A 23,849-nucleotide genomic window follows, 5' to 3' on the forward strand; every position below is an offset into this window, starting at 1 on the left:
GTAGTTGACTCAATGTCAAAGTGAGCACATCACCCGTGAGAAGTGGTACGTGTAAGCAGATGGACAGCATAAGAGATCTGAAGGTGTTGATGAAGACAGAAGAGGTGGGAGCTTCGTGTCAGTGTGAATTTTGGGGGTTATGTAAATGTTTCGCCCAGCCCTGGCCTGTTCCTGCCGATGTTACGCAGAGATTCTGGCACTGACATAAAGGGCAGAAGCATGACATTAGGTAGAACTAACTTATTAAATAATTTTAAAATTATGTTTAGGATGATGACGTTTTGGGAGCTGTAGCTGGCCACCCCTCTGGTCTTAGGCGCGTCCCTCTGCCTGCAGACCTTGCTTGTTTAGAACAGCCTGGATGCAATTCCCGATTCTGGCTGGATAAGCTCGGGCTGCTGCACACGTTCTTCACCGAGTCACACCGTCGCATTTTGAAACACCACTTCTCTGAGGGTAAACCCGTCCTGCCAGCGATCACGGTATCCTATGGGCTGGATTAACCTCAGTTTAGCACCCTGCTTTCCTCGCGGGGCATTCGGGGAGGAGTTTTCCCCAGTTCTCAACAAAGCAACGTCCTGGGGCTGAATACATCTTTGAGTCCTGCTGTGGACTGCCCATATCCCTGGTTTTCCTTGGTTTTGCTAAAGGATTTGGTCCTCGGAGAGTTGGCTGGATTATTTATCGTGTGGCAATTGTGTGTCTGTGTTCACATTCTGTGTGAATTCAGTTGGATGGAGATATAACTGAGTGTCCCTTTGTGTGGGCATTTGGTTACTTTTATAAATTTTATGTAGCACCTTTCCTTTCCCCAAGACATTGCTATTGTTGTCTAAGTGTTCTTATTTTGGGGTTGCAGGTAAAGGAGAGCTTGAAAATGACTTTTAAATTGAAGAACTTTCTATTATATTTATCTGTCTAGAGGCAATAAATCTGTTTCAGCAGATTAAATACTGGCTTCTTTATAAAGCCCTGTTTTCTCAAACCTCTTATCAGCAGCACTTGGCAGTAATCACACCTAAGGAAACTTATAATTTTCCTCAAGGAGGTGACACTGACAGAATTAAAAATGAAGGAGCCCCCTGAAAAGCCAGTTCATTACAAATTAACAGTGGTCCTAGCAAAGCAGTGGGCTAAGGCGTGTCAAATAGTGATATGGATAAAGAAACCCAGCATTTTAAACTGTCAGCACTCGGAGCATAGCTAGCCTTAGAACAAATTAATCACATATTGTCAACGCAAAGTTGCATCAAATTAACACATCGGATTCCAGCATATTAATGTGAGAATGCTTTCACCTGATTATTACTGCAAACCATTGCCACTCTCTGACTGCAAAGATATAATTAAATTGCTAAATAGAAAGTGCATATAATATCTCTGCATGCATTTAGGATGCATGAGCTGAAAAGATCACATCCCAGTAAGTGACAGTTTCTATTTGTAGGAAAACTTTACTTTTTTTCCTCTCTCTTATTTACTTGGGAGTACTAGAGTATGAAATTAGAAAAGTTAGTGGTGGTGTTTGCACTCTGTACAACTTAGGTGAAATACAGGTTTAATTTAACTGATCTGTTGTGCTGTGTGAGTGTGTAATTAGCTTCAGTCTTCTCCATGCTTTCTTGGGGGCAAGGAGAAAGAAAAGAGATACGTCGGAGTTTGGAAAGAAGAATATGAAAAAGCAGATGTTAATACCTTACTAAAGGTTCTGTTGATTGATCTTAGAGAGGTTGCTGGTCGATTTGTGTAAAATTAAACTGCACTTAAAACCTGTTGAGATGGGATAGTGCTGAAATTGGGTACGAGTCTGACGTGCGCAGTGGTGCTGTGTCTTTGTTTATGAATTTGATACTTGCAAAAATCTGTCCGGACATTGTACATCCATCACAAAGTGCTCAGCTCAGGTAATTCACTGGCGGACAAAGGGCAGTGCTGTGACAAACCCAGATGTATTATTTCGCTACTCTTTGTGGAACACTTTAAGTAATAATAAAGAAGCAACCAGCTCAGCGTTTCCAGCCGTTGGCTCCATACCCTTTCCCGTCACGAAGGTGAACAGTGATGCCCTGTGCCTGTGCTCTGTGCTCCCCCCACCCCTCCTTTTTGCCCATCCTCTTCTGAATCTTCGCCCAGCCTTCCTGAACGAGCATCCCATCCCTTCAGTTCTCCTGTGAACCGTTTTCATAAAGGTTCTGTTAAAGCTGGGTGGCAAGTGCTTTGATAAAACGCTTTTCCCCTCAGAGGTCCCTTTCACCTCGGGCCGTGGCAACCGGGCAGCTCCCCGCCGCGGCGGGTGGGAGCGCTGGGACGTGTTGCAGTTTATGAAGTGTCTGGATGAAACAGTGGGCTGTGCTGTATTTAGCAAGGGTGCGTGTCCAACGCTGAATTCGCCCCGTAGCGAGGAAAAGAAAAAGATCGTGTGCTTGAGGTGTTGAACGCAACGTTGTAGGACACTAAACTTACGTGTAATCCTGACAGGGCCGCATCGCTTGATCCGTCTGTGCGTGGATGGCAGCGCGACATCCCTCCGGCTGCCATTCGGTTTTCACGTAGGCACTGCCAAAAGAGCGTTTAAAATACCCTTTACACCTTTCACACGTCGTCGGTCACGGTCTCCGGAGCCCTGAGCACGCTGTGGGAGGTTCAGCTGAGCTGGGTTCTGGCTGCCTTGCCGGGGAGTTTCTGGGGTGGAGAAGGAACACGCAGAAGGTGCACAGAGGGTGTAAGGATCAGGCCCTTGGTTTTGTGTGAGAAACCGTAATTCTGCTTGGGTATTCTAATTTCAACAAATGAAGGTGGTTGTGAGGACAAGTGGGAGCTCATTAAATGGTTCTGACCTTGCCCGGGTTCAGGGGAGGACGTGAGAGTTGGACAGGTTCTTCCGAAACATCCCAACCGTCGTTCTTGGGGTGAAATGTTATTTAGGAAAACAGCCGGTGCCGTGTGCCATACAGGACAGTGGCACTGAGTGGCCAGTTGGGTGATGCCTTTAAATAAAAAGCATGTTTTAGGCAATCGTCACTTAAAGCGAGCTTAATTAGAATTAAAGAATGTTAAAGCAGTTTTTATAATGCACTTGTTAATCTTTTGGCTGAATCATATTGCTTTTTATTCTGTCTAATTGATTTTTAGCAATTTACTAATGTCATTATCTTTCCCTTAATTACAGATCAAACCAAATGAAAAACGTATTCACAGGTTAAGGTTCTTAACAGCCAAAGAAATCTGGATATGTTTTATTAGCACGTGGTTGTAATGCCTGCTGTTTGCTGGAGGACTGGATGTACACGTTTAACCAAAATGTTTATTGTGAGAAAAATTTCAGTGGGACATAGGGCTTTTTTGAATTTATTTCTCAGAGAATAATCTTTTAGACTGTGCCTTTACTCTGACCTTTGTACTTGAAAAATAATGTAAAACCATGGACGTTAATTACAGAGTAAGGACTCTCTCCTGGGTCTGTTTGGGCACCGGAGTATCGCTAACCAAGGGATACTGGGTTTGTAGTTAAACACTGAATTCAAGTGGAGTGGCAATGGCTTTATTCTTATTTGCATTATAAATTTAGGTTTTATTAAATTATTGTTTATTTATTTAAGGTTTTCTTTAAAATCTTAAATAAATAATTCCTCAGACTTTATAAAGGAAATATAATGGTCTGTTTTTTCCACGTAAGATTCCTTTATTTGCCTATCTGAAACAAATAGGAAAATCATTCTCATTAGCTTCTTAATATTAGTAAACCCTCCATTTCAGGTGAGGGAAATTGATTTAAAAGAGTGTTTCCCAGCTCTCGGGGGGGCTTGCATTTGTGGTCCCTTAGGCTGATGTGTGGCTCAGTCCTGGGAACAAGATGCTGAGAAGGCTTTGTATCAGGAGCGCTGCCAAGCCCCCTCACTGCATCTCACGTTTCGGAGTGGTGCCGGGGTTTCTGGGGGAGCTTTTGGTAGTGCCGTCTGCAGGAGAACAGGTTTTATTCCTGGGTTGGTTTTTGCTTGAGCCAGCCTATCAGAGCATTTTCCTGTGCAATATTTTAGGGGCAAAAGCTTCCTATGGTTGAAGTTTTTAATAGTGTTGAAAGGTACCACCTGAGTGACAGGTGGCTACTGCAGTTGTGTGGGAGAGGATCCTTCCCCAAAGGGGCACTTTGTGGTGGGTGAGGAGGTGATGTACCAGCACCAGCACGCTCTCAGGGACAGACCTGTAATGTCAGAGTTAAAAAATCTTCCTACTATTAGCCCTGGGTTTTTTTTCCCCAATACTGTGGTCATCGGGAATGCTGCTATCGATTCCCTACCACATACAGAACGCATGTATTTCTGTTTTTAAATAACTGGTTTAAATGGCTCTGGCTCAGAATGACCTCACGCGAGAGCCTAGCCTTTCCCTGGAGCCAGCTCCAGCCGTGGATCGCCCCACGCCACGACCGACTCTTTGTTAAAGGCGCACTTGCATTGGGAAGCGTAGCGTCAGCGTGGAATGAAAGTAGTTCTGGGTAGGAAGTAAAGGTCTTTCCTCCACAGTTTTGTCTGGATACAGAAAAATTATGGACATAGGGTGTAATTATCAGAGAGATTTTAGCCATACTGGAGTTATTAACCCAGTCTTCTCAAAAGTATCAGGAGCATATTGATTCTGCAGAAAGCCAGGAGTCTGGGGTTTCTCTCTACTCCAAGTCTGAGCCAGTTGTATTGTTTCAGAATGTGTGTTATATGCCGTGTAAAATGTATTTATAAAAGTGATTTTGTGAGCACGATAGTAGGGACAACCGTTCTTAATTAGAAAAACGATGTAGAATTTCGGTGCCCATTTATATGTGATGTGAATATTATTTTCCAAAAGCAGCAGTACGCAATTTTCACAGCCAGGTAATTCTTTTTGCCGTCCTACTGCTGGTGAACACGGAGACCAGTCAGCCGCAGAAAATCGGTTAGGTTGGGATCAGTACAGTTAATTAGAACTTCAGATCTCTTGGAAGGATAAATCCGAGGTCTGAACTTGCGTTGCAGGCTTGAGGAGGTGGGGGCTGGGAAAGGGTAGAATTCTCAGGTCTCGCAATTCGTTATTCCAGGCGCCAAAGTCGTTTTTCCCAGTACCTTGCCCTGGGTTACCCTCTTGGTACTGGGAGGGCAGCACCTCTTCCACGTGCTCCCGGGAGCAGCCCCGGGGCATGGATGCACCAGACCCCAGCGGCCGTAGCTCTCGTGAGGGGGGCTGCGAGGGAACCTGGGCAGTGGGTTCGGCCGTGTTAAGTGCGATTTGGCCATCGGCCCCGTTCCTTAAGCTCTGAAGGGAAACATCAGAGTGCAGGGCCGGCTGAGGCATCCCTCTCTGCAGGGGCTCTGGTGTTTTTCTTGGGATTGGATTCTGTTCCTTTTGCAAGAAGAGCAAATAGTTTCATTTAGCAGAGCACGAAGGCATTTACTCTTCTGCTAGTAATTTTGCAGTACAGCACTCGGGCCACGTTGCTGGAACCACAGTTGCTTAAACTGAGTTTGATTAGGCAGACACACCTCACAAGTTCTACATCATTTTTCGAGGTGTCATCCAGCCCGAGGATTGTATGTCACGGATCGTTCTCTCCAGGCTCCGCTGTTTACCCCCGGGACTTCTTGCCCACGATAAGGAGTTGAAGGCAGTAATGTGCTGGTCGGCACGGGGCGTTGGGAGCAGCTCTGGGACGTTGGTGGTCAGGGTGCTCCGGGCACCGCACCCAGCACCCACCGCCTGCCGTGGGCACAGCCCGTGTCCTGGGAACGGGGGGCTTGGCCTTTGCGTCCTGCCCAAACACGCAGTTGCCTTCCCGAGTGTAAGGAGACGTTGGTTTAAGGGCCGAGTTTAGGGACTGAGCCGAGAACGGGATCAACTGGTAGAGGAAACAACACCCCATCGTCGTGAGCAGCCCGACTGCCGCGTTGTTCTCCGTCGCTGGTGGTTTCTAAATGGAGGGGGAAAAGCTGTTGTATCAATGTCACTGAACACTGCAGAACAGATTGCCATATAAAAACCTTCCGAGGTAGGAAATCGCAGTTAATAATTTGGAGCAAAACCTGTGGTAGAACTTGAGCATACCGACTCTGAGGAGTTGAACGTGAGCGCCGGGGGAAGAGGTCTGTCGAGGCAGGCACCGTACAAATGGTGAGCTTTCAGGCAGGTTTTACAGACGATTTTCTCTTTCTTTTTAAGAATAATTGAGTCATTTTAATGATAAGCCTTGCTTGGCTTCTTTGAATGGGCTGCATGCAATTAGTTGTAGCTTCAACTTTGAAATGTTTTGACAGAAAATGTATCATTTAGTTGGTAAATTTTTTTCTAGCATCTGCCTCTAATATTTGTTCATTTTCTGCAACGTACACCTTTGCTACTTCAGGTCAAATTCCAGATACAGCTCTGTTGTCTTTGTTATCCTGATTGTTTCCTTCAGGACAGGGAGAATAATTACACAGAACATCTTTTCCAAGCAGCTGGAGTCAAATTCCAGCTGACTGCAGCACCTGCGATGGCGGTACCTGGGCCTCGGGGCTGCGCGGTGCCGTGCCAGCCGGGCTGCGCGGTGCCGGCACGCGCCGGAGCACACAGCCTCGTCCCACTCACGCTACTGCCCTTCTGTGAGCTTCAGATGGCAATAGTGCCAGAGAATGCAAAGTGTCTGGTTTAGACTAATTAGAGGGATGATTTGTGAAACGCTGGCTATTTATTTAATTAATCACCAGCACAAAGCTATAAAACTCATATTTTAAAAATCCCTGTTAGTTTGCCATGTGGTTAATAGATTGTGGCACATTAAAAAGTGACACGGTGATGTATTAAAAATGTTCCACCTAAGGTTGGCTAATGTCCTCGAGGAGCTGAAGCTGTCTGCTTTCTGCAACAGAAGCGTAGGATTAGAGGCTGATCTGTTTAAGGATTGAATATTCCTGAAAACATTTGTCTTTGGTACAGCATCTGTTCATTAAAATATATCGTGGCGTATTCCTTAACGTACAAATAATGTTTATGGTGTAGTTTTAATTATAAGTTTTTGTTGCATTTTGTTATTACAAAGAATAACTCTATTCCTCAGTATTAAATTGTAATGTTTATGACTAAGTAAAATATAAATAATTCTTCTAAAGTAGGCCATTCCTCCTCTTCGCTGCATGGAACCCAAGGATAGCTTCGTGTGATGAATGCATTTTTGTTGCAGCTATAGCAATTGTATTTTGATAAATCTGAATAAGGGTGTTCATTCTTCAGCAGAACTGTTGGAACCGAACAGATAAGGGTTTCATAGCCGCCGTGAGCTCAGTGCCAGCGCAGCCCTCTGGAGAAAGGCAGCTCCAGCTCCACGGAAGGTGGAGCTGCTCCTGTTCCTGGCGAAAAGCCGTTTGAGTGCCACGGGGCCGGGTCCGCTTGTCCTAAAACTGATACCTCTGCGAAAGTAAACGAGGCCTGGGCTTGCGATAGGGACGGACTCGGGGTTTCTCCCTCCCTTCCAAATAGAATCTGTCAGAAAAAAGTAGTAACAGGAAATCGTACTCCCGCGAAATCGATCCTTGAGGGAAACAGTTTTTGAAGTGAGGAGTATAAATGAATGTGTGTTAATGTGATTGAAATACGCTGTTACAAGAATGATATGTCTTATTCTTTGCTCAGGACTTGCACAGTTTTATTAACTGTGGGAGTGAATGCCAAGAAGGACCAGGCAGTAATTTAGGATACTTGATTACGTGGTTATAGATGTAAATAATGGTTTTGAGGTGCATATAAGAATTCGTTCAGGTGGAAGTGTGGAAGGAAGCTGTCCAGCTCTGCGGTTGTGTTTCTCAGCTGTGTGTTGTATAATTAACTGGTACATTAGGAGGGGGGCTAGAATAAAACATGAGTATGTTAATGCAGCCTGGAGCTGATGTTGTAGTGATCATTGCAATGCAGATAACGCATTTCTCATAACTGCTGCTGCCTACTGGAGCCTTTGAAACATCTGGACCTTTAATTGAAAAATAGTGTGCCGCTATACAAAGCAGACATGCTAAGTGAAGTCAACAATTTAGAATAAAAAATAATAGTGTGTTATTTACCTTGTAGTTAAATATTCATACTTTGTTATGCTTTGTATAACAGGAAATTACTGGGTTAAATTTTTATGAATAGTGACAGTGGGAATAAGATAAATTAAGTATTTAACAACGTTAATGGAATTTTACTTCGTGATCCGCTAGCTCTGCCACACGAGCGAGGGTGGTGCAAAGGAGAACCCACTCCTCAGAAAGGAACAGCTCTGAAGCCTCACTGAAAAGCTGCGGGGACGGGCTGGCGTGACCCGCTGCTGGGGCAGCTGTCCCACACGGTGGTTTTTCCTTAGAGGAGTTAAGACTAGCAGCAGTGCTCACACGGCTGTGGCAATGCAAAATACCCCTACTGCCTTAGCCACCTGATAAGTACCATCCTTACTGGCCATAGTAGGGTGTAGCACTGGGCGCTGGAGAATAAAAGGGATAAACTACCCTGGATTTTCACGTGAGCACCGAGACTCGTGAGTGTTGATGTCATGCCCACCTGCACGGGCATTTTCTCCAGGTCTGTTATAATACTGTGCAAATAACACTACGGTATAGCTATGGAACCCTCACACTCTGACGGACGTGGTTCCACTCGCCACACCACCATCTGCCGGTGGCAGGTACCAGTTTCGCTGCTGGGTAGCGGTTGTGGGGCAGCGGGGCTGATGCACGTACTCAACACCCGCCGTGCTGCCTGGGTGTTGGCACCAAACCGTATGCCGGGGGTGCCCTTACACGGCGCTGCGGTATGAGCTTTCTGCCACGTGCTTATTGAAAGCTTTTAAGGTATTTGATCATCTAAACTTCAAAAACCCCATTATTTTTTTTAGATAACCCCTCTTTTTCTACTCAGCCCCTCAGAAGTTGTTTTGCTCAGCAGTGAATGTGACTGACTGCTTTGTTCCCATTTAGTTTGGATGAAGAAATAATTGCTCCTTTTTTTTTTTTAATTCAAGAGCTTAGAAAATGATGCTTTTCAATGGTCGTCTTAGAAAAACAGCCCTTCGTATTGCCATAAACATCTGTGCTCTAATCTGTCAGAACCTTTGTTTGTGTCGTAAATGCTGAGTTAATATATTTCAGTTTTTTCCCCTTCATGTATTTTCTATATGTTGTTCAAATGCATATGTGAGTAGGTTATGTCTAGGAGGTGGTGGCTGGATCACGTAGTATATTAAATACTCTGTCACCTAAACCAGAAAACATTTCACTGGGTTTAAAAGTGAGCAGAAATTGTACATTTGGAAAAGGATAAGCATTTATTTCCATTTTGTGTAATGTTTAGCATTGTTTGCTGGGAGGTGAGTCAATGACTTGAATTAATTACAATTACTGAAGAGACATATACTGATTGAGCAAATAAAGTAGTAAGCTCATTCGTGCCAAGGCCATCTAATTAAATGCTAACTTTGGATAAGCTGGATGTGCATGAAAGATTAATTTTAAGAGGTTTTTATGACTCCCACTAAATAATGATTCAGTAAAATCTTTGCATTATATCATTAGAACATCTAATCTTAAAGTGATATAACATTTAGTCACAGAACTCAATTGTACAGGAAGAAGCAGTAAATTATTATTGTTGAAAATTAATCACTTTTCTCTAAGAAATGTTTATGGACTTTGTTTTAATTTTCTACTCTGGTGTGCAGTGAGGCAAGTCAGAAGTGAGAAGGATTTCACGGACATGTTTTCTCACTGGCTCTTTTATTAGGTTCCCGTTATGCGGGTACTCGAGCCCTGGTTTTGGGAGCAAGTTGTCTGGGGATGGACACAACTGCACCAACCTTCCGTTAGTGGCCCCGCAGTAATCCATTCCAGACGTTCGGCATTGGCATTGGAGGGACATACATATTTTCTCATGGTCAAAAGTTGATTTTAAATCTTAGAAATGCTTCTTACATTGAAAGAATCGATAGAGTTTCAATATGAGTTTTTTCTGTTTGAATTTAACATGCTGCGTTTGTATTTAAAGCATATTCATTTCATTACAGAAAATTATTTAATGATACGGATATTTCTAAAATTATATGTAGCCAATGACAATCATTCTACATGCAGCTTTCCTGTCATAATTGTGGTAACCAGCATTTATAGGATTAAACAGCACAGCTTGCAAATACAATCCTAGGAAATCCATGAAAATTCATCATTGGAGTTGCCTGTCATATCCTTCACTCTAACTCCCGTGTCTAGAAGAACCAGCCACACATGTACATGCTGTTGGGGCTACTGTGTTCTTGTAAGTAGCCTGACTACTGTCGTTACACATCCTCAGATCTCTCTGTACTCTTTGGTGGCTCTTTCATAGCCAGCACGAGAGATGCAGATTCTCAGGAGCAGGAGTCTTAGACACCAACTTGTTCTTTCGGAAGAAATTTGTTTATTAATGGGAAGAACTTCCCTAAGCTGAGCTGCTGCTTATTATCCAAGGGCAGAAATAGACAGGGATCTGCTTAATTGAAATTGTAGGAAGTGGAAAGCAGAAAATCTGTGAATTCGGCAGACTGGCCTTTTTGGGAATGTCAAATAACACCTAACTCTGTGCAGCTCTTGAATAGCCACAGGAAAGAGGACCTGTGGTGTGCCAACCACCAAGAATTCTGATGGCAGAGAGAGCACAGAAGTGTAAAGAAAGCAAGTATTTTGTTTATTTGCATGCCACATTAGCAGGAGTTTGGGAAGTCCTTGGGTTTTGGCTCTTCAAGCCTGTGTACACTGCACAGTGTCTCCTCCAGTGAATTGCCCGTGGTGAAACATCTTTGCTTGGAGGGGGATGCAAATGCTACGGAAGAGGCGAACGGAAATATTCGACGATGAGGCTGTAGGGGAGCACTAGGCAGCCTTAAGAGAGCCCGTTAATAAAAATACCTAGAAAATTTTCTGTGATTCATTGTATGTTTTCCATTTATCCAGTTACTCCTCATACCCTAAAAGGATGGGTGGAATATAACGTTTCCAACAATAAAAGCTTAATGGAATCAGATTTGTGATTTCCTAGAAAACAAACGAGATATTTTGTCAATTTTATTCCAGACTTCATTTGTCAGAATATACAGTGTCCAGTGACAAGCTAAAAGAATTTTTTGACAAATTAACTATGCCACAGGTGACAGATCAGGAAAATGTTAATTTAACAGCCCCTTTATGCTTCCCAGATTTATTGGAGGCTATTAAGGAAACTCCAAATGGTAAGGCCCCTGGCCCTGAATAGATTTTCCATTGAATTTTATACAGGATCTATTAATAAAGTTTGATGCTGCCTTTTTGAATATAGGTAATTGTACTTTATCTTCTGGGTCTCCTCAGCATTTACAGTTGGAATATGGTTTTTGGCTGGGAGAAAAAAGGAATTATGCTTCCAGTAGTATCTGCAGTCTGGCTCTGAATGATTCCTCCTGGAGAAGTGACTGCAGGCACCATGCAAACCCACACGTTATTCCTAGTTAAATCCAGCCTGGCTGGGTCTGTGGCTCTTGACCCCTGAGACTGAAGATTGGATCCTTTTACTCAGTCCCACCACCTCCAACTCCTTCCCTCCGAAGCTTTGCACAGGGAGGTAATTGAGCTCTGTGGGACTTTCTACACAATTAATATTTTGCAGGATCAAAGAATATGGATTCACCCCATCCTGTAGACGGGTACGTGATGTTTTGGATTTCTAATGCTGGTTCACAACAAATATCAATTTGTGGTAAACACAGTGGAGATTTCTTCCCGACCCCTTTGGCTTGGTGAGCGGTCAGTCTGAGCCTTGACCCCTGTGTTTATAGGCCAGAGCAGTGTTTTGTTCTTCTCATTGCTAATACAAAGCCGAATCAGCTTCCAAATCTCAGGTTTCAGCCTCTCTAACACATTATGGCAGTCAGTTTTACAGCACTTCTCATGAATAAAAACATTCCACTCACTTTTTTTAAAAGATCTTGAGTGGGATAGCAGTGCTTTTGAGCTGTTTCCCAGAACTGCTGCTGTCGGTATTGCACCCCGTGCTCAAAGAGCAGTTGGAATCCTCAGATGTGTATGAATTACCCCTGGTTTAAGTGTCCTGACATTTGTGAGTACAAGGACAGGGATATCAGTAGTGGAGGGAGTTTGGGCCAGCAAGACGGTAAAAACAGCCCGGAGGAGGTAGAGGAGGTTTAGAGATGGGGAAGAGCAAAGACAAGTTTACGTAAGCAAACAGTAAGCACCAAGCAAGAGCGGAGTGCGGGGCCGAGAACGGGGAGCAGCACGGTGACGGGTAGTACGCGGGAAGCTACTGTCCAACTTGAGGCAGCTGTGTCCCTGGGATGTGTTTATTTCATACGTACATGTGTGTGTTGGATGATGAGCTTATAAAACACTCTACGTGTAGCAGTGACTGATAGAATAATCTGGTCTTTTTGGTCATGAGTTACAGTTCTTGGCACGTGTCCCCGATCCCTGGCGTTGTGCTGTGTCGGTTGTAACCCTGGCATCGGCTCTCACATCTGGTGGTCAATTTTTCTTGGATTTTCCATTATCAGGGCTAAGCATTACTTAGGATTCTGCCATCCTTAGATTTAAATATGTAGCTCACTGCATGCCGAGGAGTCACATTAATTTCCTTGCTAACTGCTATTTACTCATTCAGATGGAAATGCGGTTGAAACAACAGGTCTGTGGTCTCTGGCCATGACCGTGATGTGGGCGATGCTCCCCGCCCTGTGCAGGTCCGTACGTTCCCCTGGTTGGTGTTTGCGCCTGGACAGGGACAGGGATGGACTCTGAGACTGGTGATTCCTTTCCTGTTACCAACTCGGTTCCCCTCAGGTCTAAGTCCTGTAAGTAGGAAAGCAAGAGGAGAAGGAAAGAAAATGAACCAACACCTTATGTTTTTGGCAGCTGCGGTTCTGTCGTGCTAATGTTTTCGTGGAGAGGTAAGGTCGGGGTTTGGGCGGAGCATCCCAGGCACAGCAGCTCGCTCACTCATCCAGAGGCTTATCCAAACAAGCTGATGGAATGTCCCATATTCTGTTACGTGAACATTTCCTTTTAAATGAGTAAAACAGAGTTGTTCTTACCTTAAAACATGGGAAGAAGAGGTGTCTGCAGTGTAAAAATGCTTTCTTAAAAAACAAATCCATTATATTTGGACTGATTTTAATAATACTTTTAGCTATGCTGGTATGAATAACTTGAATCTTTAAATTCCTATTATTTCTCTAATTTATAATCACACCGAAGGATCAAATGGTTTTTAACAATATATTGAAATTAGCACATGGCATTTAACTCCCTGTTTTATGCTCTCGTCATAGATTTATCGTATTGAATCCTTTTATTCTGTTACTCAGAATTCCGAGTGATTAATTTGAGTAATACTTTCTTCTCTCAAGAGACGTATCCGTACAGAGATAGAGACATATAGTTGCACGGGGTGCTTTTGACGAGGGGATTGGGATGTACAACCCTTTTGTCTGTTTAGAAGATTCCTGGTTTAAAATGCAGCCCCAGCCGCACCGGATTAAACATTTTTTCTTGCAATGCAAACTTTACATGTTGCTGTGTATTTTATGCTTTATTTGATTGTTCGTCTCCGCAGTGCCAAATAGATGGGGTTTTTTACTACAGTAAATTCCAATAAACACCAATATTAGTTAATCCTTCCTGATGTCTCCAAATAGTTCAGAATACTTAATGGCTCAGCTGTATGTCTGATTTTGTCCTTCGCACACCAACGTCAAGCCTGAGGTTTATTTTCAGATGTTGTCTTAACCTCCCCCTCACATCGATGTTATTTTTGCCACAGTTCTCAGCTCAGGTTGTGTCACCCGGTCTGGTTTCCTGGGAATGGGCAGCCTGAGGTGTCTGTCTGACTGACCTAAGCTCGGCGCTTGGTACCGGTTCCTGAATGGTTGGTGTCTGTAAGACTCAAGTTTGGGTCTTGCTGATGTGTGTGGGCAGACCCACCAGCTGTGGTAGGCAACTCCTTTCTCACCTTTCTTGGGAATGTGCTGGCCAGGCCCCAGTCTCCCCTCTTCCCTGTGCTGGGAATTCCCTGCTTTCATCCCATCGTGCATCCAGGTGTGAGCTCCTCCGGCTCCCTTCGGTACAGCAGCAGGGAGGAAGGCGAAGGGGAGGGTGGGAGGAGAACCGGACTAAAGCCGGGGGGGATCTAGGACACGGACAGGTAAGCAGCTTTGGCAGTCCTGGCGTGTTCCAGGTCAGGGTAACTAGGGATGAGCCAGGCTGCTTTGGCACTGCCGCAGAGGATGCTCGCCCGTGCCCCCAGCGCGGGAGGGCTGGCGGTGGGAATAAGGCACGGTAAGTCGGTAGCTCTGCGCAGGTGGGCGGTCGGCGTTTCCAAGAGAGAACTGCAGAAAAACGCAGAAATGTAGAAACAAGGGGAATGCTAGTTTGAAATGCTGATGGAAAAACGGCTTTCGAGTTTAAGGTAGTCTGTCAGTTCTCTCCCCCCCTACCCTTCCTTTCTTTAAATCCTGCAAGCACATGGGATCTTGCAGTCAGGTTCAGACTGGAAATCTGTGAAATCGTTGCCAAATATTTCCAATCATTTTTACAGATTCATTAAACACAGGGAAAGGATTGGAACTTAAACGTTCAAGCTTCTTCCAATTTTACGTCGTAGCCATGTATTTTAATCTTTCGACTGAGAATCCCATCTGTACACATTTTGTATTAGCTCTGTCACACTTTTGCTCTTATACATTCTAATGAAATATATTTTCTCGACAGGGTCATGTTGGTACAACGGCAACCAAAAAAATTGATGTCTACCTCCCACTGCACACAAGCCAAGACAAACTGCAGCCCATGACAGTTGTGACGATAGCAAATGCCAAGGTGCATGACCTGATTGGACTAATATGCTGGCAATATACAAGTGAGGGACGGGAACCCAAGCTGAAGTAATGGTCTTTCTTTACTACCTCTTGATCTCTAATTTTCTCCTCTGCAGCCTTTTTGCATAATGAAATGGATTTCCGTGTCAATGTTTTTATAGATAAATCGTGGAGAAGCCACCTACACATTTATCAGAGTTTCCTTTTGAGCAGTACACGTGCATCCACACCCACTTCCCTTTCAATTAAACCACTGGGTACTGTATAATGATAAGCAGATGAAACCAGGGATCTGTAAATGAATCATCATTTCAAAACGCTCTATGTAAAAATAGTATCAGTCCTACCTCTTTGGTGTCACAGAGACACCTTTCATTTTCTGTCCCATCTATTTTTGGGGGTGCTCTTCATGGCAAAGCTCACAAGGACGTCAAATAAAACCCAGAACTTGCCTGTAAGTCCCTCTCTTGTTTGTTCCGAGAGAAGGTGCCCGGATCCTGACCCTGTTCTCAGCCCAGTACCGGTTCCTCCTACAGACTGAGAGAGGAATCGCTGCACTGGGTGACTGTGCCTCGGAAGTGCTCTTAGTTTTCTCCTGGAACCACAGAATAGGTTTGAGCCGTAGTGAGTATGCCCAAAACCAAGTCAGAATTCTGTCGCAGGACCTCAGCATTGTCACTTCCTTGCTTTCTGCTCTCCTTTTGCCGACATAATGACTTTAATTCATTATGCATGTGTTAAAATATTTCTCTTTTTCTAAGGATTTTCAGGTGTAGGGGTTAAAGGTGCTTTTCTTTCCAGGTTATTGTCCTGGAGATAGCACTAAAGTAAAGCTATGCAAATAAGGATCCTGAAAATACATACCAGTTTTCTTTGGAATTGTGACTAAAATTGCATTCTTTAATTCAAAAACCTCTGTCATGCAGATTTTATAATTTCTACAAGACTTTGACCTCAGTCACATTGGCTCTTTGCTGTAAATGGCCATAAAGTGGAAAACAGAAGGTTCAGCCTGACCATGAGGAAACCCTTCTTCCCTGTGAGGGTGACAGAGCCCTGAACAGGCTGCCCAGAGGGGGGGGGAGTCTCCTTCCCTGGAGACTTTCCAAAGTCCCTGCACTTGTTCCTGTGTGATCTGCCCTAGGGTATCCTGCTCTGGCAGGGGGTGTTGGACTAGATGGTCTCTAGAGGTCCCTTCCGCTCTGTGAATCTGTGAAGAGCAGCATCTGTGCTGTCCTCAGAAATTTGAGCTTCAGTTCATCAGCGGGCTTTGCAGTCCCTTTGGTCCTTGCTTACGTCTCCATTGTGAAAGAGTTCTGCCCCCAAGGTGAACAGTGGGTTGGATTTGCTGTGCGGGAGAACTGGTGTTGTTCAGGGAGAGCCGTTGCCTTGTCACGGTGGGTGACATAAGGGACATAAAACGGGCACTTTGGAGCCACTCATCTGAGCAACTTTGGTTTGAAAACAGTTGTGTAAAGTCCTTCTGTTCTTGCTGGGTCATAGAACATGAAATAAGAACTTAGAATAGTCTATTACAGAGTTGTTAGTGACAGATACGAGCGGGTGACTTCTCTGGTGCAAAGGAGGTTAACAGTTTGGTTTGGTTTTTTCTATAGGAGCCAATTTTCACTTTGTTATTGTTCCTGGAATATTTGATGAATGGGGTTTTTTGGTACTGAATTTTCCAGTTTGCTCTGTCAGCATTTTTCAGCAGTGTCTGAGGGCTCGGTTGTTTCTCCCCTGTGGTAGCACAGTTGTAAGGGGGTGTAAGGAGGTGCTGCCCTGCTTCAGGGGCAGCTGGTTTGTTTAGTCGATACAGGGCAACCCAGCAGAGCAGCCCCTCTTGAAAGCGGTTTCCTGGGTGCTGTTGCCTTGGATTTCCCTCAGCTCTTCTCAGCAAACATACGAGATGTTTTAGAGGTTAAACATTCGGTTTGATTCATCAGTTTTTTACACTAGAGAAGAAATAGAAAATTATTTGCAGATGGTGCCATTTCATTTGCTTTTAATTTCTGCTCGTTATAGCATAAGTTCAAAAAAGTGCCCTTTGTGTATGATGAACTTATTGTTTAACGAGTAGGGCACTGCTAACGTCTGTCTTTGGACACGTGTATCTTTCCGGCGCGCAGCCCGCCTCAAATGGAACAACGCCCGTGAGTAGGGATATTCCATGAAACACCATTGGCAAGTCAGCAGTGGGAGGAAATGAATTCCCTCTCTCCTGTGAGGGACAGGATGCTACGATGTGACAGAGATGGTCACCAAGGAGGCTGGCTGATGTCATCGGATCTCCGGACAGAAGTAATGAGATACATAACGGTGGCATGAGCTCCCGAGGGCAGTCAGCAGCCACCGTTGAGAGTCTGGGTACAAATGCTCCAAGGGGCAGGACCTCAAGATGGCAAGGAGTTTGATTTCTTGTGTTAATTATTTCTCATGTCTCCATCATCTCTCTTTCGCACTGCTGTCTGCCTGTCCTGTAGCAAGGAGAGATTTAACTGCAGGCTAGTTCTCATTGTCCCCAAACAAGGAAAGAGCTGGTGTACGTTCACATGCTGCATTTGCTGTTTGCTCCTCATTTAGTCAGTTTAGAGTATAAAAATAAAAAAATCGGGATCAGCGTGACACTGCACTAACATACATAGAGGGAGGGCTTAAATCTGATACGCAGTGCACGCAGAATGACAGATACACCCACTAGTAACACAGTTTGAGGATAATGAGGAGGTTGTAGGCTTTGTAATTAGGAAAAACAACCCCCTCTCTTTTGGATAAGAACATACTACTGCCCGATTCTTCTTCCTGAAACGTAGGTGTAAGAGTCTGAAAGGAGTGAGTACGGGTTGACAGCTTTGAGAATGTTTTGCATTCAGTTAGGCTGCCTTTTTTATTATAATGGTATTATATTTGTCTGTATTCGGGGTGTTGACATGAGGAACCACTGACAGTGCTAGCAACCCCGTTCCTGGCCTCTTACACAGGAACTTTGGACATAACCCATTGGACCGTTCTCTTGCCAACCCCTGACAGATGCTGCAGTGATTCTGCCTGCAAAAAATAGACAAAATCCCTTTCTAGGAAAAAATTAATAGTGAGCTGCAAAATCCAAGTAAACGTCCTATCTTTAGAAGTTAAGAATGCCATTACATCTGCCAGTTGTTGTATTCAGCTTCACATTCTCTCCATAGCAAACACGGATTCCCAAGGCTTTGCACCTTCTAATTTGAAGCCTAAAGGTCAGGACTTCGATCTCATCCTGGTGGATGTTCAAAATGCAGAATTTTTACCCATTTGACATGTTTTTTCAACAGGTTGTGACTTAATCTGTTAATGTTGAGGAGCCCACTCTGTGTTTGAAGACATTTGTAACCCCTTTAATTTATGGGAATGTAACCAATGTTGTCTATTTTCAGTATTATTGGTGGAATGTAAGTTGTTGTCACCACCTTTTTTTGGCACTTGGCTTGCTTTGAGGCCGCGCTGAATGTGTCCTGTTGCTGGAATGTCTATATGTGCCTCTGGCTTTAATGAGAACTACGCAAACGCATCAAGTAACAAGGGAAAATGTTAACTTTATTTGTACAGAGCTTTAAGTGCGCAGCAGGCTGCACGTGGAAGAATTGAGTAGCTCAGAGAGTCAGGGGCGTAAGGCACAGACCACCGCAGTGGGAGGATGCTCAGACTGCAAATTCTCATAGCGTAGGGTGACTTTTGAGTTACGTTGAGCTGGACAGAATAAGATGCAGAGCTTGGTGTCTGTTGACAGAAACCTAAATGGAACGAGAGAAGGACCCAAAAATCATGCCAGGCATTTCCCGTTCCGGAAGCAGGATCAGCTGTATCTGTAGTATTCACAGCCCTTCGGTTAGGTTGTTCCGAACAAGGCTGGCCCCAGCTCAAACCACAACCGCCTGGCTGCGTGACTTTCCCCGCTTGTCACAGCCTGGAGCTGTATGGATCCTGTTCCCAGCACTACCTGTCACTAGTTTCCCTAAAAGTTACTCAAGTGCTCTTGAAGAAGTTCAAAATTAATTGTACAGCAATGTTCCAGTTCTTCATGAGAGTCTAGAGGCTCATGAAACTTTCTGTAATGGTATTGCAGAGTTTTCAGAATTCGTGGTGACAAACCTTGCTGGATTACCTGTTTGTTAGCAAATTTACAGCTCACATTGCTAGCAGTGCATCATTCTTACCTGTTTTAAATTATAAATGTCTTAGTCGTGACAAGGTGCATATAGATCCCCTGGACTGAGCACTCTCAATAAAGCACAGTTGCAACCAAAGGTTTGTGAATTAATTGAGAAAATTGCAAATCAGGTAGTCAGCGAAATAATTCATTGTCACATCCAATCAATAAACTTTGTAAATCAACTCATTTAATTCAAAAAATGATCTATATAGATCAAGCGACCAATTAAACAATTAGCATACACTTTGCAATTCATTAATTTAAGCATCAATCATGCAATTAAAACTCCAAATGTAAACTGCAGAGTTTAGAGACACGCTACCACGTGAGCGTGCAAGCTCTACCCTGGCCCTGGGCAGGGCTGATTGCTGGCACTTTTACAGTGAGAAAGGACACTTGTTTTCAACTCAATCATTTAAGTATTAGCATTGAAATGGATTTTAATATTAGGAAAATATGGGGAATGCTCTGTTTGGTGTATATATAGACAGTCATTTCCCTCTGGGCTTTTGTTTGTGAAAGAAAGAAGCTTAGATTTTTCTTTCCTATATTCTTCACATCTGTTTAAAACTTGCTGTTGTTTAGTTCTGCTCGTTAGTCTCTGCTAATTCTTAACTGTGTTTACTGCTTGGACTTCTTAGATGTTTAGAAAAGCTGGCTTTTCTACTAGTCACTGCTACTCTGTGGAACGGATTTTTTACTTTTCCTGCAGTTTATGGTACTGTTTACCTGCCCAAGAGCCTTCCTGGCTTTTCAAGCCTACGTTCTGCAACCTTTTCCACAGTTGCTCCATCTGTGAAAAAACAGATAGGCGCTGCTTGTTTGTCTTTAATTCTAAGATGGAATGGTCATAGACACGAATAACTTTTCACAAATAGGGAAATATTGCTTCCAGCTTTATGCAGTCATGAAACTTTTATAGACTTCGGTGCATTTTAATCACTGTCGGCCTTTGGCTGGCCGTTCAGTTGACGATGAAGTAAGCCGCGCTGCTTTGAGGTTTTGGGGTTTTTTCTATTACCACACGGTTATGGCAGCAAGATATGTCGGGTCTTTGTTGGGCTGTAGTTCCATACATGCCATCGTTTCTTTGGTGTCTTTTTCCCCTGTAACCGACGTGCCTGCCGGTTAATTCTGTGCAGCATTTACAAATTTAGCATCGGATGTCCTTCTTCCCTCCTGAATGAACTTGCTGTGTCTCTCTTTCAGCGACAACGTCAGTGCCTACTGTCTCCATATTGCGGAGGATGACGGGGAGGTTGACACAGATTTCCCACCCTTGGACTCCAACGAGCCCATTCACAAGTTTGGCTTCAGCACCCTGGCGCTGGTTGAAAAGTACTCTTCCCCCGGCCTGGCAGCGAAACAGTCGCTCTTTGTTCGCATGTGAGTATGGGTGCTCCCTTTCCCACTCACCGGGAAGTATCTGGGTGTCCCTGCCCCCTCCGCCTCGTTTTTCTTCCCTGCTCTTCATCTGAGGGTAGCGAAGTCCGGGGCTTGCAGGCGCACTGGCGGGTCCGTGCGGGTGGTGCCCTGCTCAGGGGCCTGGCACCAGGCCGGTAGGAAGGTAAATGCCGCCGGCGGCAGCTTGGGTGAGCCCAGCTCTGTGAGTCTAAAACTACGGGGCAGAACCAGAGCCCTTCTGCACGTGGGTAGTGTGAATTGAACTGTTGCACCGCTGCTAGTAAATATTTGGAATTCGCACAAAGTCTGAGCTCAGAATGCTAATTTTACCCCAGCCATGCTGCTTATTTATGACAGATGTGTTCTGAATAGTGAAGTAATGTACACAATAGCCTCAGAGAGTTGAAGTTATACAGTCATTCGTGCTGGAGATCCAGAGCCCTTTCCAACAGGCATGAAGAACTGATCTGGCTAGTGACTCTGAATTATTTTGGGGAAATGTATTGAACTTTATCAGGAAAAAAATGGTGTTTGAGTACACTTTCAAAGCTTGATAGACCAAGTTCTAAATTTCCATATTAGGAATAGTTAGTGGCCTGAAAAGCAGGTAATTTTCAATACAAATAGTTGCAGCGTGTCTTAAGAGCAGTGCAGTGATTGAGGAGAGAAATGAGCAGTAAACGAGCGTGCCGGTTTGAATAGGACTGCATATACCCCTCTGCAGTCCAGGAGAATTTTGGAGAGGAAGAGCCCATCCGCCACTGAAACTCGAAGCCATCTGGTTTGTAGCTCAGGAAGAATTTGCTGGGTCATTATCAGTGATTTGAGTGATAGATGCTGTACTTGATCCCTTTGATTTTTCTTCACTTGTGAGTGAAAAATCAGGCACCTTAAACACTATAACAAAACACCAGGAGCATAAGCCACTTCTTGGGAGAAATACGTGATGTTTGGATCTCCTGAAGTGGAAATGCTAGTGGGGCTTTCCTGGCTATCAGACAGTCCGTGTATTTATAAGGGATTAGTTGATTCCGTATCCATAAAGCTGCTTCTGTTTTGAATAATCAGACATTTAAAAAACTTTCTGAGCTGTTTAATTACAGTTTTATACTCTTTACTGTGGGCTGTGTTTCTTGGAGACATTCTAATGCATCCAGCTGAAAGGGATTTTCAGGAATCCCCATGTATTTCCCCAATGCCCATTCACGCCATTCCACTGCCTCAGCTCACTGGGCAACAAAATGTTCTGTCACGAGTATTTACAGATAAGTCACTGAAGGTAAACACCTTCGGCTGGGCTGGGTGCTCTCGTGTGGAAGTCGGTGCAGGGAGGGAGGGAACCAGCCTTGCCATTCGTACTACAGGGTCCGTGTTGGGTTTGTGCAGGTTGCAGCCAGGCAACTGCCTTTTCCATCTGTGGATCTGCAGAGTATTTAGTCCCTTCCACCTGACTGAAGCGTGCCACATGTTTGAGCTGAGAGGGAATGCCTCTGTCACCTCCACGCATTCCTCTGGAGTCAATGCCGTTGCCATGAATCGGATTTTTTTAATTTTATGATTCTATGATTGTTTTCTCCTCAAGCTAATCCTGCATGATCAGTGCCCCCAGACAAACCCCACAGGTATACAGAGAATATTGTAATCCTTTTTGATTGCATGGAATTAGGCGTGTTTATTGCAGGTAGAGCAGTTAAGAAGTCTGTACTGTTAGAAGAATCCAAATTGTGGATGACTTCTCATCTGGAAGAGTCCCATTTCTTTCTCAACTGCCTCCGACCTCAGCCCCTCTTGCCTGTACTCGGTACCTGACTAGGGATTAGGGTTTCAGTGCAGTGAACACCTAAGGGCTCAGATTTGGGACGTTCGCTCGGAGGAGGTGGAACTGGTCCCAGAGAGCTCAGCAGGACCCTGGCCTGCCCAGTAGTTCTCCGACTGCTGCTTGCAGCAGGATTAAGGTCCAGCTGCAAATCCTGCAAAAGAAACATGAAATGTCTTGCTTTAACACAGTTTGTGCTCACGTGAGGACGTTCCTTCTGCCGTGGGAGGTCCTGCTGATGAGAAGTAGGACAACTGCATCCTAAGAAGTGTTTTGCTGAGAGAGAGGGCTTTTTCTGTGTCCACATGTTAATGTGAAATTGCTTGTACTTCCCAGGAAAGTAGTAATTCATAAGTAAATTTAAATCAGAATTTTTAATGTATCCCCTAGAACAGACAATTACTTTATCACTTGATCAAAGATTGTTACTGCTGTGAGCTTGAATGTGCGTGCTGTCGTATTTTTGTAGGGATTTGTTGTAAATTCTACATCTTCTTCCTTCCCTGTCATCCTACCAGTGCGTGTAATTGTGTTTTTATATCTTGCATCTCTTTTTTTCCTCCCCATGCTGAAGTATTTCAGCTGTTGCTGTGTCAGGCTTGTGACTTGCAATGTTTATTAATACTGAATCACTGTTGAAAAACGTTGGTGCTTCTGAGGAGCTCCGTGGTGGAGCGTGGTGTTTTGTTTCAGTCCTCACCCATCCCGCATGTTGGCTGCGTGTTCAGCTGTCGCGCACTGCGGAGCTGACGGTCACGGAACCTCGCCGGCCACCCTGTTTGAGCAGAAACAGTTTGCAGAACTTCACACACTTAAGCTCCTGCCAAGGCAAACTCTTAGCCACTGGAGTTAGTTATAAATACCCGGTGGCGGTGGTTGGAAGTAGCCCACAGAGCATTTTATATTCCGAGCTGAATGTGAATGTCTTTGTGGCCATACAGAGTAGTAAATAATTGAGTTTGATTAGGGAGAGGGACCTCATTATCCCCCCACCTGTGCCCAGCTGGTAGGGGAGGGTCGAAATGAAGCCATTAGCTGTCTCTCTTACTGGCATCTCCGAGAGCTCAAATACATCTGTGTCTTATTTTCTTTTCTGGCACAATCAGTCGAGCGAGCTAAGCAGGCATGACCGAATTTGGCAACTTCCAAGGACTCTGGCAAAGTTACGCAAGGAGAAGACGGAGGGCAGTCGTTCTGGCTTCGAGCTGCCCATTAGTCTAGCGAGTGACGTTTTTGGAAGATGTCTGTTGTGGAAAGGAGTACTTTGTCCAATGTCAAACGCGGTGTCCGCAAGCAGCCCCCTCTGATGTCGAGTGCGATTTTTCAGGAGGAGTCAAACAAAGCGCTGCCTTCGTGTGAATGCAGCCTTCTTGAGAAGGGGAAGTCGTACTTGGGAGACTTTGCATGCAGGTAGCTTAAAATAAAGCTGCACTATCGTTAGGGCTTCTTCCCTTGGAAATTTTATTATTCCGACCTGATGCACGCGATCTCACGGCGTTCCTAGGAGTCGCAGCTCAGCTGCCAGTTGGCACACGGATGAAATTTGGCACGCACCTCCTCTGCTCGGTAGCACT

General features: G+C 44.5%; 1 protein-coding gene across 1 annotated transcript in view; it reads left to right on the forward strand.

Annotated features, from left to right (window-relative positions):
• Positions 1-23,849, forward strand: part of MAPKAP1 (mitogen-activated protein kinase associated protein 1) — a 49,520-nt gene that overhangs the window by 19,402 nt on the left and 6,269 nt on the right. The window contains exons 4-5 of the mRNA XM_010146399.1: positions 14,760-14,932; positions 20,265-20,441. Of these exons, the coding sequence (XP_010144701.1) occupies positions 14,760-14,932; positions 20,265-20,441 (350 nt within the window). The remainder of the gene's footprint in view (positions 1-14,759; positions 14,933-20,264; positions 20,442-23,849) is intronic.

The sequence above is a fragment of the Eurypyga helias genome, unplaced genomic scaffold (genome assembly GCF_000690775.1).
Source record: "Eurypyga helias isolate BGI_N326 unplaced genomic scaffold, ASM69077v1 scaffold21682, whole genome shotgun sequence".
NCBI lineage: Eukaryota > Metazoa > Chordata > Aves > Eurypygiformes > Eurypygidae > Eurypyga > Eurypyga helias.